Source organism: Abramis brama, assembly GCF_963993115.1.
Source record: "Abramis brama genome assembly, chromosome: 2".
In the NCBI taxonomy this organism is placed as follows: Eukaryota; Metazoa; Chordata; class Actinopteri; order Cypriniformes; family Leuciscidae; genus Abramis; species Abramis brama.
Genome location: NC_139964.1, coordinates 58,403,577 through 58,417,738, shown reverse-complemented (window position 1 = coordinate 58,417,738; position 14,162 = coordinate 58,403,577). Strand labels below are relative to the sequence as shown.

General features: G+C 37.3%; 1 protein-coding gene across 2 annotated transcripts; it reads left to right on the top strand.

Annotated features, from left to right (window-relative positions):
- Position 1: 1 nt before the first annotated feature.
- On the top strand, positions 2-3,855 carry cUnh4orf33 (chromosome Un C4orf33 homolog; the record flags this gene model as incomplete). 2 transcript variants are annotated; one of them, XM_084095721.1, is made up of 6 exons in its annotated part: positions 2-123; positions 983-1,194; positions 1,477-1,537; positions 1,628-1,679; positions 3,109-3,308; positions 3,383-3,855. In XM_084095721.1, 5 exons carry the CDS (start codon positions 1,014-1,016, stop codon positions 3,480-3,482), a joined length of 594 nt encoding a protein of 197 aa, XP_083951847.1. In that variant the 3' UTR covers positions 3,483-3,855. The 2 variants fall into 2 exon arrangements, with proteins under 2 accessions (XP_083951847.1, XP_083951846.1); XM_084095720.1 differs by lacking the exon at positions 2-123 and having other exon boundaries at positions 972-1,194.
- Positions 3,856-14,162: the final 10,307 nt, after the last annotated feature.

Here is a 14,162-nt window from a genome sequence, read left to right as displayed (position 1 = left end):
ATAAAATGTTCCCGAAAACTTCAACACGCTTGCGTTCCGTGTAGTTTATGGAGTTCCTCTTTTTTCCATAGTTCTTGAATTGAAGAACTAACAAGATGGGGCCACTCGATGTGACCGAATAGGGTAATACTTTACTTCATCATTTTGATTCAACAATTCACTCTTTTATTTACTAACGACTATGTGCCTGACTACTGAAACGTCTGTGGGAGGCTTTGTTTATGTATGCCAGAAATCAGGAAGTGTTCTTCCTATGACATCAAGTCAAGTCACCATAGCACTTTATACAATACAGATGGTTTCAAAGCAGTTTTACAGCGAAAAACAGGGAAATAATGATCAATGATACAAACAGAGTTCAATTCAGCGGTCAAAAGCAGCTCAAAAAACAATAGTGTCATTATTTAGCTCAGGTATGTTCACTGTTGATTCAGTTTGTCAGTTATGTAATAAAGCCAAATTAATATTCAAATCAGTATTCCCAAACAGCAACATAATCTCGGCCCAGATCTGGGCCACGCGTACCAGATGTGGACCGGATCTGGGCCGACACTATGTTGCTGTCTGGGTTATGACTGAAAATAAATTGTCCCCAACTATGCAAGCCAAAGACGACAGTGGTCCAATCCAAAACACCATCAGTGACAGAAATGGAGAATTACATTTTTTGTGTGTGTGGAAGAAACCAGGCTACATCATGGGGCCAGTTCTCATCTAAATGAATGAACAGGGTGTGATCAGGTGACGTTAAGTGTTATGTTTATGATATCAGATGCATTGCTTATCAATGACTGTTGAACCTTACTGCATATCAGACAGTCCTGTGTCCTGAGCAGCTTAAGACGTAATACAGCACAGAACTGTGGATAAATCATATATTGATACTTACAAATTTATAATATTGAGAACTGAACAAGATAGTCATTTATAAATATTTCAGGTTTAGCTTTGGAACAAAATAAGATTTTGCCATGCTTAACAGTGTCTGCAGCGGTTGTATCCTCCTGACTGTCATGGAGTTCCATATCAGACACACCTGGGACAGCTTACCAGTGCATCATAAGCCGGTAAAGATTCGTTTCTCACCTGGCGAGGAAGGTTTGTTAATGCAGGTGAATGCTCCATTCTTCAATGACCCCCCTGCACCAGCCGGACCACCTGGAGAGCCGTTCCCTGGTCTCTGGGACTATGAGGGTATGTTCATAAATACCATTAATAAAGGCTCAAATCTGGTTTAGAGATTCAGTTTCTTTCATATGATTATATAACAGATTGTTGGAATCAACTGATCGTTTTGCATATACGCATGCAACCCTTGACTGTCTAGACAAATACCAGATAAATAAAAGTCTGATTTAACTTTGGTGAGAACTTGAATTAGAAGAAAGGTTTATGAAACACTAAGTTAAGATGTTGATCTTTTCCTTTATCTTTTTACACAATATTTACAGTTTGTGCTACTGACTTATTTTTCAGTGGTAGAATCCTTCTTCTTGAACAGCAACACTGAGCAATATCTAGAGGTGGAAGTTTGCCCGTAAGTTAAGCCTACTCTGTTTTTCAGGCCGCTGAAAGTTTTGTCATTGCTAATGTGTAATTGAAATAATATTTTGATATCATATTACAGACATGGACAACACCTTATTCTACTACTGAATGGAAAACATAATGCGTTCATGGTAAGCAAATTCACTGTACACATCAGTTTATTAAATGGGTCCTATTATGCTTTTTCACTTTTTCAACTTTAGTAAGTGTGTAATGTTGCTGTTTGAGCATTAAAAAGATCTGCAAAGTTACAAAGCTCAAAGTCCACTCCAAAGGTAGATATTTTATTTTTGTTTTATTGTTCACCACCCTTTAGGAAAATTAACCTTGATTTTGTCGATTATTTTTTGTATTACCATGGTTTTCCAACAAATATCACGATTAAATGGTGGATAACATCGTATCTAAAACGTATAAGAAAAGAAAACATACCACTGTGAAATCCGTTCTGCACAATTCTCTTGTTTGTTCTCTTGTTTGTAAAAATTCCTCAATGGTTGTGTAAAACAACACCCTTTTTACCAACTCAAAAACAGCTCTGTTCACAGCGACCCGTTTCGGTGCATGTCTCTTTAAATGATAATGAGCAACTGCTCACCCCACCCCTCTCTTCCATGGGAGGTGTCACACAAGACACATAAAGTGTTGCCTTGGCAGACAGTATACAAATGGATGAGGGGGAAATATGCTAATACAGGACAGTCCGTTAGCGGTCGTGGGTGGAGCATGAGCAGTATGACATCATATTGCTCTGAAAATCCAAATGGCTTGATTGAGTGTTTAGGCTTTTTGAAGATAAAAAAAGGAGCGAATGGATTTTTTTCATTGTATGGTGGTTGTGTTCACACACGGCAAAGACAAATTTATATGCCAACACCATATAAAAGTGAATTTTGCATCCGATGACCCATTTAACATTCCTAAGTCTGAATCAGGATTGAATTGGTTTGAAATGAACACCATCCTTACATCTGAGTAGAGTTCATGGTTATGGTAAGGAGCATGTCTTTATTTCCCGAACACTCGCAAATCACAACACACTGGGCCAGCCAACCAATCACAGCACACTTCAGCGAAACCGGAATTATACAGGGCGTTTGAGACAGATGGGGGACAGAGGTGCTGTAATAATGTAAAATATGTGAAAAATAATGCATTTTTTGAACAATCAAGCATGAAGGCATATTGTAGTACAGCCCAAAAACAAAATCAAGACTGGGTAAAAGGGCATAATAGGACCCCTTTAATATTTTCAGTTTTTAATAAACATTTACAGTCCCGTTAAAAATTTTGGGTGGCGGTAAGTTTTTTAATGATTTTGAAAGAAGTCTCTAATCCTCACCAAGGCTGTATTTTCTCAAAAATACACAAAAAAAGTAGTGTGTGTGTGTGTGTGTATGTATACACACACACATATACTTTCTTATAAAAACAGTAAATGTCTTAATATTAAAACTTCAGAAATGCTTAAAATAAAATAGTACAGGAGCAAAAAATATATAGAGTATTATAAAAATGTCCTGATATCTTTTTTAACCATTAGCTTGTTACCTGTTACAGCAACAACTCCCTCTATCATTCAACGCCGATACAAAGAACAAAATATGGAAGGGAGAAGCACTTCTGCCTTGGAGGTATTTCCCTCAGGGCATTAATAAGATGAACTCCTACGCCATCCATGGCTCGGGTGCAGGAAGGACTTACGAGTCTCTGTATCCTGTTCCGAGAGAAGACCTACAAGAAGGACAGGGACCAGACTTGTACGTATTTTGGTTTCATTGTATTGCATAATTACATCACCATGATCTTAACATTTCTTCTCTCATCTGAACAGTCATCGACTTGAGTATTTTCAAAACTTCACTCTGCAAAGCATCATGGGAGAAGACTGGGTTCAGCCAGAATCTGACCTGTGGAATTTAGCAAGCAAATGACCAGCTGAAAATCACAAACCAAGTCAAGCCTGTCTCATAACCAGCTTTTTAATACAGCAATTACTTGTAATTTGCTTCCATGGCTAAGTTGGAGCATAAACTCCACTGCAGTCTAATCAAAGTTAATGATGTGGCTTGTTTTAATGTGGGTGTAATGGCAATATAATGGCTTTTATTATCACAATTTAATAAATCTTCTATCAGTAATGCAGCACTAATCTCAGCAGTTAAGTATTCCATCCAGCGCCAGGCTATACAATATGTAGCAAATGGGAAATATGTTCATTTTTATACTGAAATTAAATTAATTATTTAAAAATGGAGATGTTAAATGTGGAAATAGAACATTAAATAAAGAAATGATTACATTCAACTGTTTTTGGAGCTTGGAAACAACAGGTTGCATGGACGGTCGCATATTGCTATATGAAATATGGTGAAGATTCTTCCACGAGTTGTATAGAAAAATGTGTAGCTATAACTATCAGTTTTACGTGCCTAACCCTACCGAGATGATCATTTTTATCTTTTAGTTGGTCTGTTGCAATATTAAAATAGGTTTCGTGCAACTCTGAATATCTGACAGACTTGACAGTATCTGAAGTAGCTTAAAACGTATAGCAATGATTGCCTATAAAACCTTCAAAAAACAGCCGAGCTGTAAACTCTCTCAGCAAACCCATGCGTATAATCAATAGGCGCTGCGTAAACTACAAATTAGCGGCTAATAAGACGGAACACGGGTTTATAATTACAGCCGCTGTCTGTTAAATGAATATTAACAGTGACTAATTACCGAGCCGCTGCTCTTTGCGCTGCCTAACCCCTGACTGGAGCGCGCACTGCGGGCGTGAGCTGAATGCGCGCTCCTCTGTACCTGAGAGCTAAGGTCACGGCCAGGCCCGGATGTGGCACGTGCCTATTCATGCACGTCCAGGGAGGCACAATTAAAACGAGGACATTATATATATATTTAATTTATTATTATTTCATTGTAATAGGCCTACTCAAAATTCTTAAGGCAATTACTTTATAAATGTATAACATTTAAAATATCATCACTGTCTGGCAGAAACCTTGTCTATCTCCATATTTCGTCATAAATCATTACTATTGGTTACCCTTTTCTTCTGTTTGTGGATTTTGCAAACATTAAAACAGCTTGTGACTAAACCTCGTAACTCAATTGTCTCCTCAAACTGATTATATTAATGTGTGAATTAATAAAAGTATTAATTATTTAAATACTATGAGTAACATAAAAAAAACATCTGTTGGGAATGCAGGGAGACACTGCAAGACACATTACTAATATATTTAGCCTAAATGAATAAATAGACAAAATAGAAACCAATAGAAAGAATCACATCCATGGGCCGCGCTCAAATTACACACACAGACTCGGAGTAATCGCATTTGTTCTCTCCACATGCAATCTATTCACTGGGGGAAATAGCAGAGTACAAATTGCTTCTTGTTAGGAGCAGAGCGAAGTCAATCAGATGGCCTTCCACTCATGTTTTTTAAATCAGGGAGAATTTATGCACTGACATTTTATAATTGATAGGAGGCTTGTTCAAAACTGAATGGGTAGATTGGGCACTGGCATGTTTTCAGTGGTATTTCTGCGAGTTGAACACCGTTAGCCACACAAAAATGGAATTGATTTCATCGAATACACATTAGATACAACTCTGAATGCAGAAGGGAGGGGGGAATATTGTCACTACCCTTTTTAAAAAAAAATGAGAATGAATCATGTTTGTCATTTGATTCCATTATATCCATAATGGACCTGTTTACCTGTCGCTTTTGCCCCTTCCATCCATTTGTCACAGGCAGGTAATATCTGCACTAAAATATTGATTCCCATCTATTCGAAAACACATTAGCAAACAAATATTTTGAACACAGAGACCTGCAATAGTGTCTGGCACTTTTCTTTTTTTTTTAATATGAGAGATAATGTTGATATATTTTTTTGTTTTGTTCATCACTAAAAAATATCAATCATCGTGCTCCGAGCTCCGAAAATGTGTTTCCATGGCAACAAAAGCTTTCCAGGATAAAAGGGGCTGTCAGGAAGAATATTTTCCTTTATAACTCTGTCATAATCATAAACATTAGTACAATACACTCTCTCTCACGCACGCACATCAGTGAAGCCCATTAAAGGCCACTATAAAAGAAGGAGGCTTAAAAGTAAAGGATGATAAAGAACCACGCTCGCAAAGTGGAGGTTATTTTTACAGATTTTAAGAGGAGGGGAAGATGATAAATCTGAGTTGGGAGGCAGTAATAAGAGAGGATGGCAGGCAACACAACATTATCAGGCTGTTTGTGCTGTGTGGAAGTGCTGGAGGGGGGAGGGCCGCTGAGGAGAGCCTTTACCCGCACGACACCCTCTGATTGATAGTGGAATAAAGGTCGTTCCGTGTGATGAATGAATATTTCGATATAACCCAATCACGGTGCACAGGAAAACGAATGACTGGATGAGAACAAGATGTGCCGGTCCACTGAGGGCATGGCACGCGGGGCCAGCAGAGACACTAAATCACAAAATAACAGAATTGAACTTTATGTGGCCAGAAATGGGAGAGCATGTGGAGAGTTGAAAATGTGACCTGGATACTCTCAGCTTTTCTGTCAATACTAAATCCATGAAGAAAGGGAAAGAGGCGGGGGAGAAGCAAGAGATGGAGCCGAGAGTCTTTTCCGCAAGACATTTAGAGGTCATGCTCTAAAGCGAACGAGGTAACTGTGGAGTTGTTCATACAGTGGTTAACTCACAGCGAGATGTTTGGTTCGTGCACGAGGGTCAGTTTGATGGAATATCAGCTCCCATTTGTGTGAGAGCCACAGATGGCTGAGCTGAAGACAAATGCCGCAGTTAGACAGCCAAAACAACATTTTCGTCCTGATGTGCACAGCGTTGTATTGATTAATATCACTGACAAAAGGAACTAGCTGAACAACGGTTGCGTTCTGATGGGAAATGAAAAGCCAGCAAGGATGAGATAAGTATCTGTGATTGCGCATTAGATGTCAAGTGACTCAATGAATCGTTCAACTCGACCGATTCTTTCAAAGCACTCAGGCTTATATCTTATATCCAAAATAAGATCTTTTTGATGGATTTTTATTAGCCACTAGAAAAATAACGGTTAAACTTTTTGTTTATGAATAAGATAAGCTGTTTTGTACAGCTAAATGAATGCGGATGACACCGGACTTGATTTGCAAATGGCCGTGGCGTTATGTTAAAAATACATAGTGCACTATTTGAGGGCAGACATTTGTAGTGGTGTCTAAAACCACAGTGGACATTATCAAGTGTACTCATTCAATCCCATAATGCACCTAAATAAAGAGAGCAAAAACTATACACTCAACATCTAGTCAAATACGTCTTGCAAGAAGATAGTGTCCGGCTGACTAATACGCTCACTTGTTTTTGTTCACTCATTCAGTGAACTATATTAGTGGAGTAATGTAGTGAATGAGGAAATGGGGTGATTTCAGATACAGCCCTTAATTCAGAAACGAAGCAAGTATAAGCGAGTAATTGAATTATTCACTCAACCGAATAGTTCAAAAACACTGGGTTCATTCAGGAACACCGGAGACACACATACTGACTTGATTCTGCTGTGGCTATTTTTGTTGGCAGAGCAAAAAACAAATTGGCAATATTGTGTCTAAAATGTAAGTTACTTAATATCATTGTTAACTGCTGTATAAAGGTCACAATCACAATCATTCTATCCTGTTATGTCTTGTTTTGTAATGTGTCAGTGATGGTATTTGTTACTGCATGTATACATGAATATCTCTGGTTGTGCAGATGACTATAGCCATTTAGAAAGATTTCAAATTTATTGGTGAATAAGGCTTAATGGACTGTGCTATGTGTTAATTACCCCACAAAACATTAAATAACCCTTTTGAAAAACATCCACAATGGAAAATCATCAATTAGTCTCTTTGCTTAATTAACAGAAAATGTCTGAGACATCTTTTGCTTTTCTTAATTAAAAAAGTCCACACAAACACAAAATAAGAAGGCATTATTTGCTTGTCAAAAACTGTATGCTTAAGGCATCATAATGCAGGTGTCTGAACCTGGCAGAGAGAGAGAGAGAGAGAGAGAGGGGGAGAATTTTATTATTGCTTTTCCTTAGTCATTTGGTTCTTTATCTTCTGTGGTGATATCAGAATGCCACAGATATGGCAGGCAAAATATAAAACTGAATGTCTCACTCCAGTTAACTCTGTGCACTTTCTGCCAACAGAAATATTCATCTGCATGTCCAATAGGATCATCTCTTGCACTCAGATTAAAGTCAGAAAAGCTCAGACATATCTGCACACTTTTAGTCCTCTTTTCTTTTTGTGTGACTTTGCTTTCTGACACTGTACAATCTGTCTCACGGCATGAGTTTCTCAGCATTATCCAATTATCTAAGAGGTAAGGCATGTACCGCTCAGGTTGCTACCTTGACAAAATCAATAAGCATTCGTAATGTCCAATACTACTGTCTTCTGAGCACACTGTGATCCTCGGTAAAGAGAAGAAATAAAAAAGATAAATGACAATAAAGCAAAGCTGGATAAAGTTCAATTCGGCTCTGTGAATCAAAACAAATAAGGTTTTTTATAGAGTATGCTGAAATTATTCAGTGTTATGAACACAACACCCAGAGTTCAGGAAGTAATGGGCCATTACAGGAAAAAAAAATGTCTATTTACACAGTACAAATGATGGGAAAGGTCCATGCATTGCTGGCACTTTCCACAAATAGGGTATACTTTTTTTAAGCATTTGAGCCACAAATTCCATGATTTTGGTTGAGAGAACTATTAGATTGGATAGATGAACTATTAAAAAAGTTAAAGTTAACTAGAATGAAAAGTAAATTGTTTTCAATCCATCAAGTCTATTCCCCCCACCCCCTAAAAATGCCTCGTATCAAATAATTCAAATTCTAAAACATTGTCATAATTTTGAACTAATTTGTTCTATAAATACTTTTTTTTAATTTTTTTTTTACAAATGTTAATTTCTAATTATGAATATAAATTGTAGTGCTGAATGCATTTATCACGCTCAACCGAGTGACTGCTAAATTTAGACTACATTTTCTGTCATTTTTAGTCCATTTAATTTTAAAGTATATTAAATATTTATTGCTAGAAAATACCAAAATCTAAAAAAATCATGTTTTTTTTAAACTAGCAAAATAGAAAAGAACAATAACAACAAATCTGCTAGCCATATATTAAAATAAAAGAAAATAAAACAGCTCATATAATATTTATTTTGACCTCATGTTGATGGCCAACAGCACTTTCACTGTTTTGTCACTTTGTTTTAAAAAAAAAAGTATCCCCTGTTCTGTCCACTTTTTGTATAAAGAACTAGCTCATAAAAAGCAAGAAAAACAGCTCTAATGTGATGTCCTTTGATGACTCCACTGTTATCAGGGGAGAGGGGAGAGGGGAGAGGGGAGAGGGGAGAGGGGAGAGGGGAGAGGGGATGAGATCTACTATGGCAGATGAGAGAGTGAGCAACTTAGGTATTTTGAGTATTGAATACACAATAATTGTATTGCCCCCGCAATATAATTATTGTATTGTATTGATCAATATAATTATTTATTCTAATGATCAATACTGATAACACATTTTTAGCATCTAAGCGCATCTAGGCACTTTTTTACATCTGTAAACTATGACACATACTTATATAACAACACAAACCAAACATATCCACAAATCAACTTAGGCAGTCATCTGAAAATGTGTTTATGATAATCTGTAACATTATCATGTATTCATAAAAGCTGCATTTTTTGTGGTTCCTTGCAAACACATCAACAAACTCTTCAAGATTCAAATTATTTGCACGCTTGGATTCAATACTCAAAATACCTAAGTTGCTCACTCTCTCATCTGCCATAGTAGATCTCAGATGCGTCTTGACCAGTTTTAGGGTGGAGAAGCTCCTTTCACAAGAAGCTGTACTAACTGGAATTGCAACACAAAGTTTAAAGAGCTAAAAAAAAACCTCACTATAAGCTTCCATAAATGATGCCGGCTCCACTGTACTTGAGGGTCTCTGAATACCTAGTTTTATTTTCCTGTCTAGAATCCTTCTGAACTGATGTATTTCATGCCCCAAATCCTCAATATTTGAGCTATATATTCTACACAAAGAAAAGAGGACATCATCTTTGAGAAAGGCATCACTTTTGGGATGTAGAGCTTGAATGCCATTCATAATATTACAGTTCTGGGTAGAACCGTCTGTTGAGCTCAGAAAGCATTTGGTCTATTACTGGGTAAAAAAAAGAAGAACAACAGAAACCACCTTTACTTGCATCTGCCCTTCTCACACCAGTTGTAGAAAGAACACAATGTCCACTAAATTGTGAACTTAGCTGTGTCTGCCTTTTTTCATTTGGTTGTACTGAAATATTGCACTTTCCAGCTATATCTATCATTTTAGTCCAAAGCCCATCAAAAAATGACTAATTTCTGTACTCGAGCAAGGTCTGAGTCAAGGCTTGAACTAAATCAACAGCCTTTGAAAGATCAAGTGATGCTGACTGCAACATATCTGAAAGCAGTCTTGCTTCTCCAAAGATTTTACATATAGTGTAACAAGATGCACAATGAATTTCAAGTCTAACTGTTAGGGGTGTGCATTGGCACTGCCCTCACAATTCGATTCGATTACAATTTACTAGGTAACGATTCGATACAATTCGATTCTACGATGCATTGCGATGCATCAAAATTCTACTGCACACAACAAGGCAAATTTTTCATCAGTCATGAGGCAATACAAGCAGTCAGATATTGAACAACAGATTTTATTGGCTGCTATGTGTGTATTATCACTCTCCTGTATCTTTGACATAAATGTCATTAAATAAAATAAAATTGAATGGTACAGGGTATTGGATATGGCATTTTCAAACCTGAAAAAGAAAACATAAATCACTGCTTTCAGTGCTTTGAATGAGAAATGTTTCTCTTCTCTCTGCTTGAGAACCATTTGAACCATTCAACTTTTGTCCAAAGTATTGTATTGTCCAACTCAAGGCCAGAAAATAAACAGTGTAGGGGTGTAACGGTTCACAAAATTCACGGTTCGGTTCAATACGATACACTTGTGTCACGGTTCGGTACGTTTTCGATACAGCAAAAAGAAAGAAATGCCAGAGAAATTTCCTTGATTTTTTTTTTTTAATTCTTTTTTTATTAAAACTAACATAATAAAGTATGACATTTTTTTCTTTGAGCAATGATGGAGCTATAATTGACTCTTCTTAGGAGCATATAAAACAAAACAGCTCCTTGGAAAAAATTAAATGTAGGCCTAATATTTTGTGCTTATAAACAAATGTTAATTTTAGTTCAGATTAACATTTGAGGGCAGCAATGTTATTCATAATGTCGAAATAAATCCGACATAACGTTACTTGAAAGCATTATAGCCTACTATTCCTGCCAAACTTCCAAAGTTGCATTTAGTGTACAGTAAATCCATGGTGAATATTGCAGATCTGTGGACACCGGATAGTTCATTCATGTCACAATGTTTCTTCCTGGTTTCCACGTCAGCGCTGTTTGATCCGTTAATAACGGAGAAATGTTAATGTTTCTCACTAGATCTCGCAGCGATGTTATTACTTTAGTGGCGAGTTCAAATGCTTTCTTTACTGGATCTCTTATTAGCGCTGTGTAGTATAAGATCGGCTCGCGCTGCGCAGCTTTGGTCCAAACTGATAAACAGTCCGTCACGAGTAGCTCAGTTTCGTTCCGCTTACATTGCGTTTGCCATTTGATGTTGTGGTCGCGCCAGCGTCTACATTATAAGGGCGCTTACATTTGAAATAACCGTTCGGTTTGAAAATGCGTGCCTTGTACCGAACGGTTTAATACGAATACGCGTACCGTTACACCCCTAAAACAGTGACATAATCGATTATGGCACTTTGCCGAATCGATGCTGAATCGTGCATGCCCCGCATTGCGATGCATCGCCGAAACGATTATTGTTGACACTGCTACTAACTGTGCAAGCACACCTTGTGCTTCAACAGACCTGTCACCATTATGTTCCTCAACTACCTCCTGCAGAACTCTCTTAATGGCAGGTAATCTATCTAAGGTATTACGCAATGAAATGTAAGACATGCCCCCCGAGTATCGCTGTCTCATAGTCTCTCCATGCAACCATGACTTGCTTGTGGCGCTCTGATCTTGCATGAATTGCAAACCCCCTTTCCGTGTAGGCTGCCTTCTTCCAGTTTTGAAACCACTCTCAAAAACTGACACTGGGCTATTGGGAGGGCTAAAATGTCGACAGGCATAACAATATGTTGTGTCTAATTTTCTGGAGTACTCAATCCAGGGATGAATCTTGTACTCTGCTTTGAAGCTCTTCCTGTCCCCCATCAGTGTATTTGGGTAAGTAAGAGTGGCTGCACAGGTGGATAATCCCAACTCTTGGAGATATCTGTGTATGAAAGAGTCACAGTGAAGAATTATTTAGCATTCCATAGCTATTAGTCGAGCTCAAATGAAATGATTAAACCAAAAATGTTTATGGAAAAACAAAAAGAGCTAAAGCGGAGTATTCTCATCTCAATCAGCCTAAACATGTCTATAGACAACTGGCCCATTGTGACTTGACAATTGTAAGGTGCATTACAAACCTGACAGTTCAGATGAAGTGCTTGTTCCACAGGGCTCCTCTCGCTCACACTCGGCCTCAAAGTCACTCTCAGCAGCCTCATCTCTTTTCTCCTCTTGCTCTAGATGTTCAGTGAGCTCACTCTCCAGGTTGCTGTCTGCCTGCTCTCTGTCTCCAGACCTGCTGACTCTCTCCGAAACTAAATCACCTTGCTGAAGGGCTCTCTGTTCTTCTGGACGTTCTCTAAGCTTTTATGCACTTCTGACTCTTTTTCACAAGCATCTTCTCTCTCCAATCTTGACTGACCATGGTCTTTATTTGTCTTACTAAAGAAGGACATCATGTCCTTTGGGTTTTTTTCTCTTCATTTTAACTACAAAGGGGAAAAGGATGAAAACGTAAATGAAAGTCTACATGAAAAGAGAAAACCCAATCATTACAAGCCGTCTCAAACCCATTTGGCTTTCTGTAGATATTATGAACGGAAACATATAAAATAAAAGGAAATAGTGATTCTGACTGTGATGGACTGTCAGGCTCAACAACCCCCCACCCACAAACAATCAATATACAATACAGAATAAGTCATGTTGATTACGTGTACTGTCCTTTTTTGAGCATGACAGAACACAGCAGACAGAAAATCATGAGCTGGCACGACATTAGAGTTAGAAAATAACGAGTGAATTTTCAATTTTGATAAGGTTATTCCTTTAAATCTAAATTCTGGACTTATAAAAGTTTTTTTTAAAATAAAATTCTATAAAACTTTTTAGAGAACCGCCCCTATCCAGTGGAAAATCTTGTTTTATCTGTCTGACTTATTATTATTTTTTCTCTCTCACTCCTCAGCCAGATTTTCTCTCTTCTCTCATCCTCCGCTTTATCCGCCTCAGGGAAATATATCCTCCGACATCATAATTCTGACTTTTCCTCATTTATTTATTTAATATTTATTTACTTGTTTATTTTTTAACACACTTCTAGCTTCTCTAGTTTCTTGACTTTAAATGCGAGTTGCCCAACTATGAAACAGCTGCATGTCCGTAACACCTTCCACTGTATAAACACTCACAGAATGTTGCAGCTGACAACTGTAAGAATTAATCAAATACATTAACTTACATCAAATTTACCATGTTAACCACAGTTTATGCCCAAATACCATAGTATTGTTGCTATACTGTACAATTATCATTTAAAATTGGATGTCATTCAAACAATGTACAAGCATTCAGTAATGCTTTTTAAATGATAGAGGGCCAAAAGTTAGTAACTCTAATGAATGTGGTAATTAATACAAAGTTAATGCAGCTTGTTTAAGGCAACAAATATAACTGTAGTAACTTTGGGACTTTGGCAGAACTTGGTTACCATAGTTATTCTTTGTAAGGGTAATTAAAGGCAACCAGAGAGACATATGGAACCAATATGCGCAAATAATTGTGACACAAATCAAGCTACACAACACAAACTGCAATCTGACAGCACCACATGCCAGAAGAACTGAAAAGTGAAAATGGAAAATAATGTTTACAGTGCTAATGAATGACAGGTAATGGGGCAACGTCATCTAATAATATAGTTAAAAACAAGCAGTCTTCAGTTATTCTAAAACAAAAAAGAACATTAACAAAATATCATGTCACTTTTTGAGAAATTCAACACATGGCTGTCATCGAGATCTGTTGCACTAGACAATTCCCTCTAGAGTTAACACTTGCAAATACCAAATGTAACATCTTGAAAAAATACACATTTTAGATAACATGCAGCCATTATAACTACATCAAATTCAAAAATAAATGTTTACCCATTTTGATAGGAATTAAAAACGCAGCCTTGATGAGCACAAATCTTTCAGAGCAAGACCATATGACTGCATGAAGGCATTTATTTGATATTGACATATCCCAGCTGCCATATGACATCTGCATGCATCTGGGGTTGCATCTGATGCCATTCTGAATTAA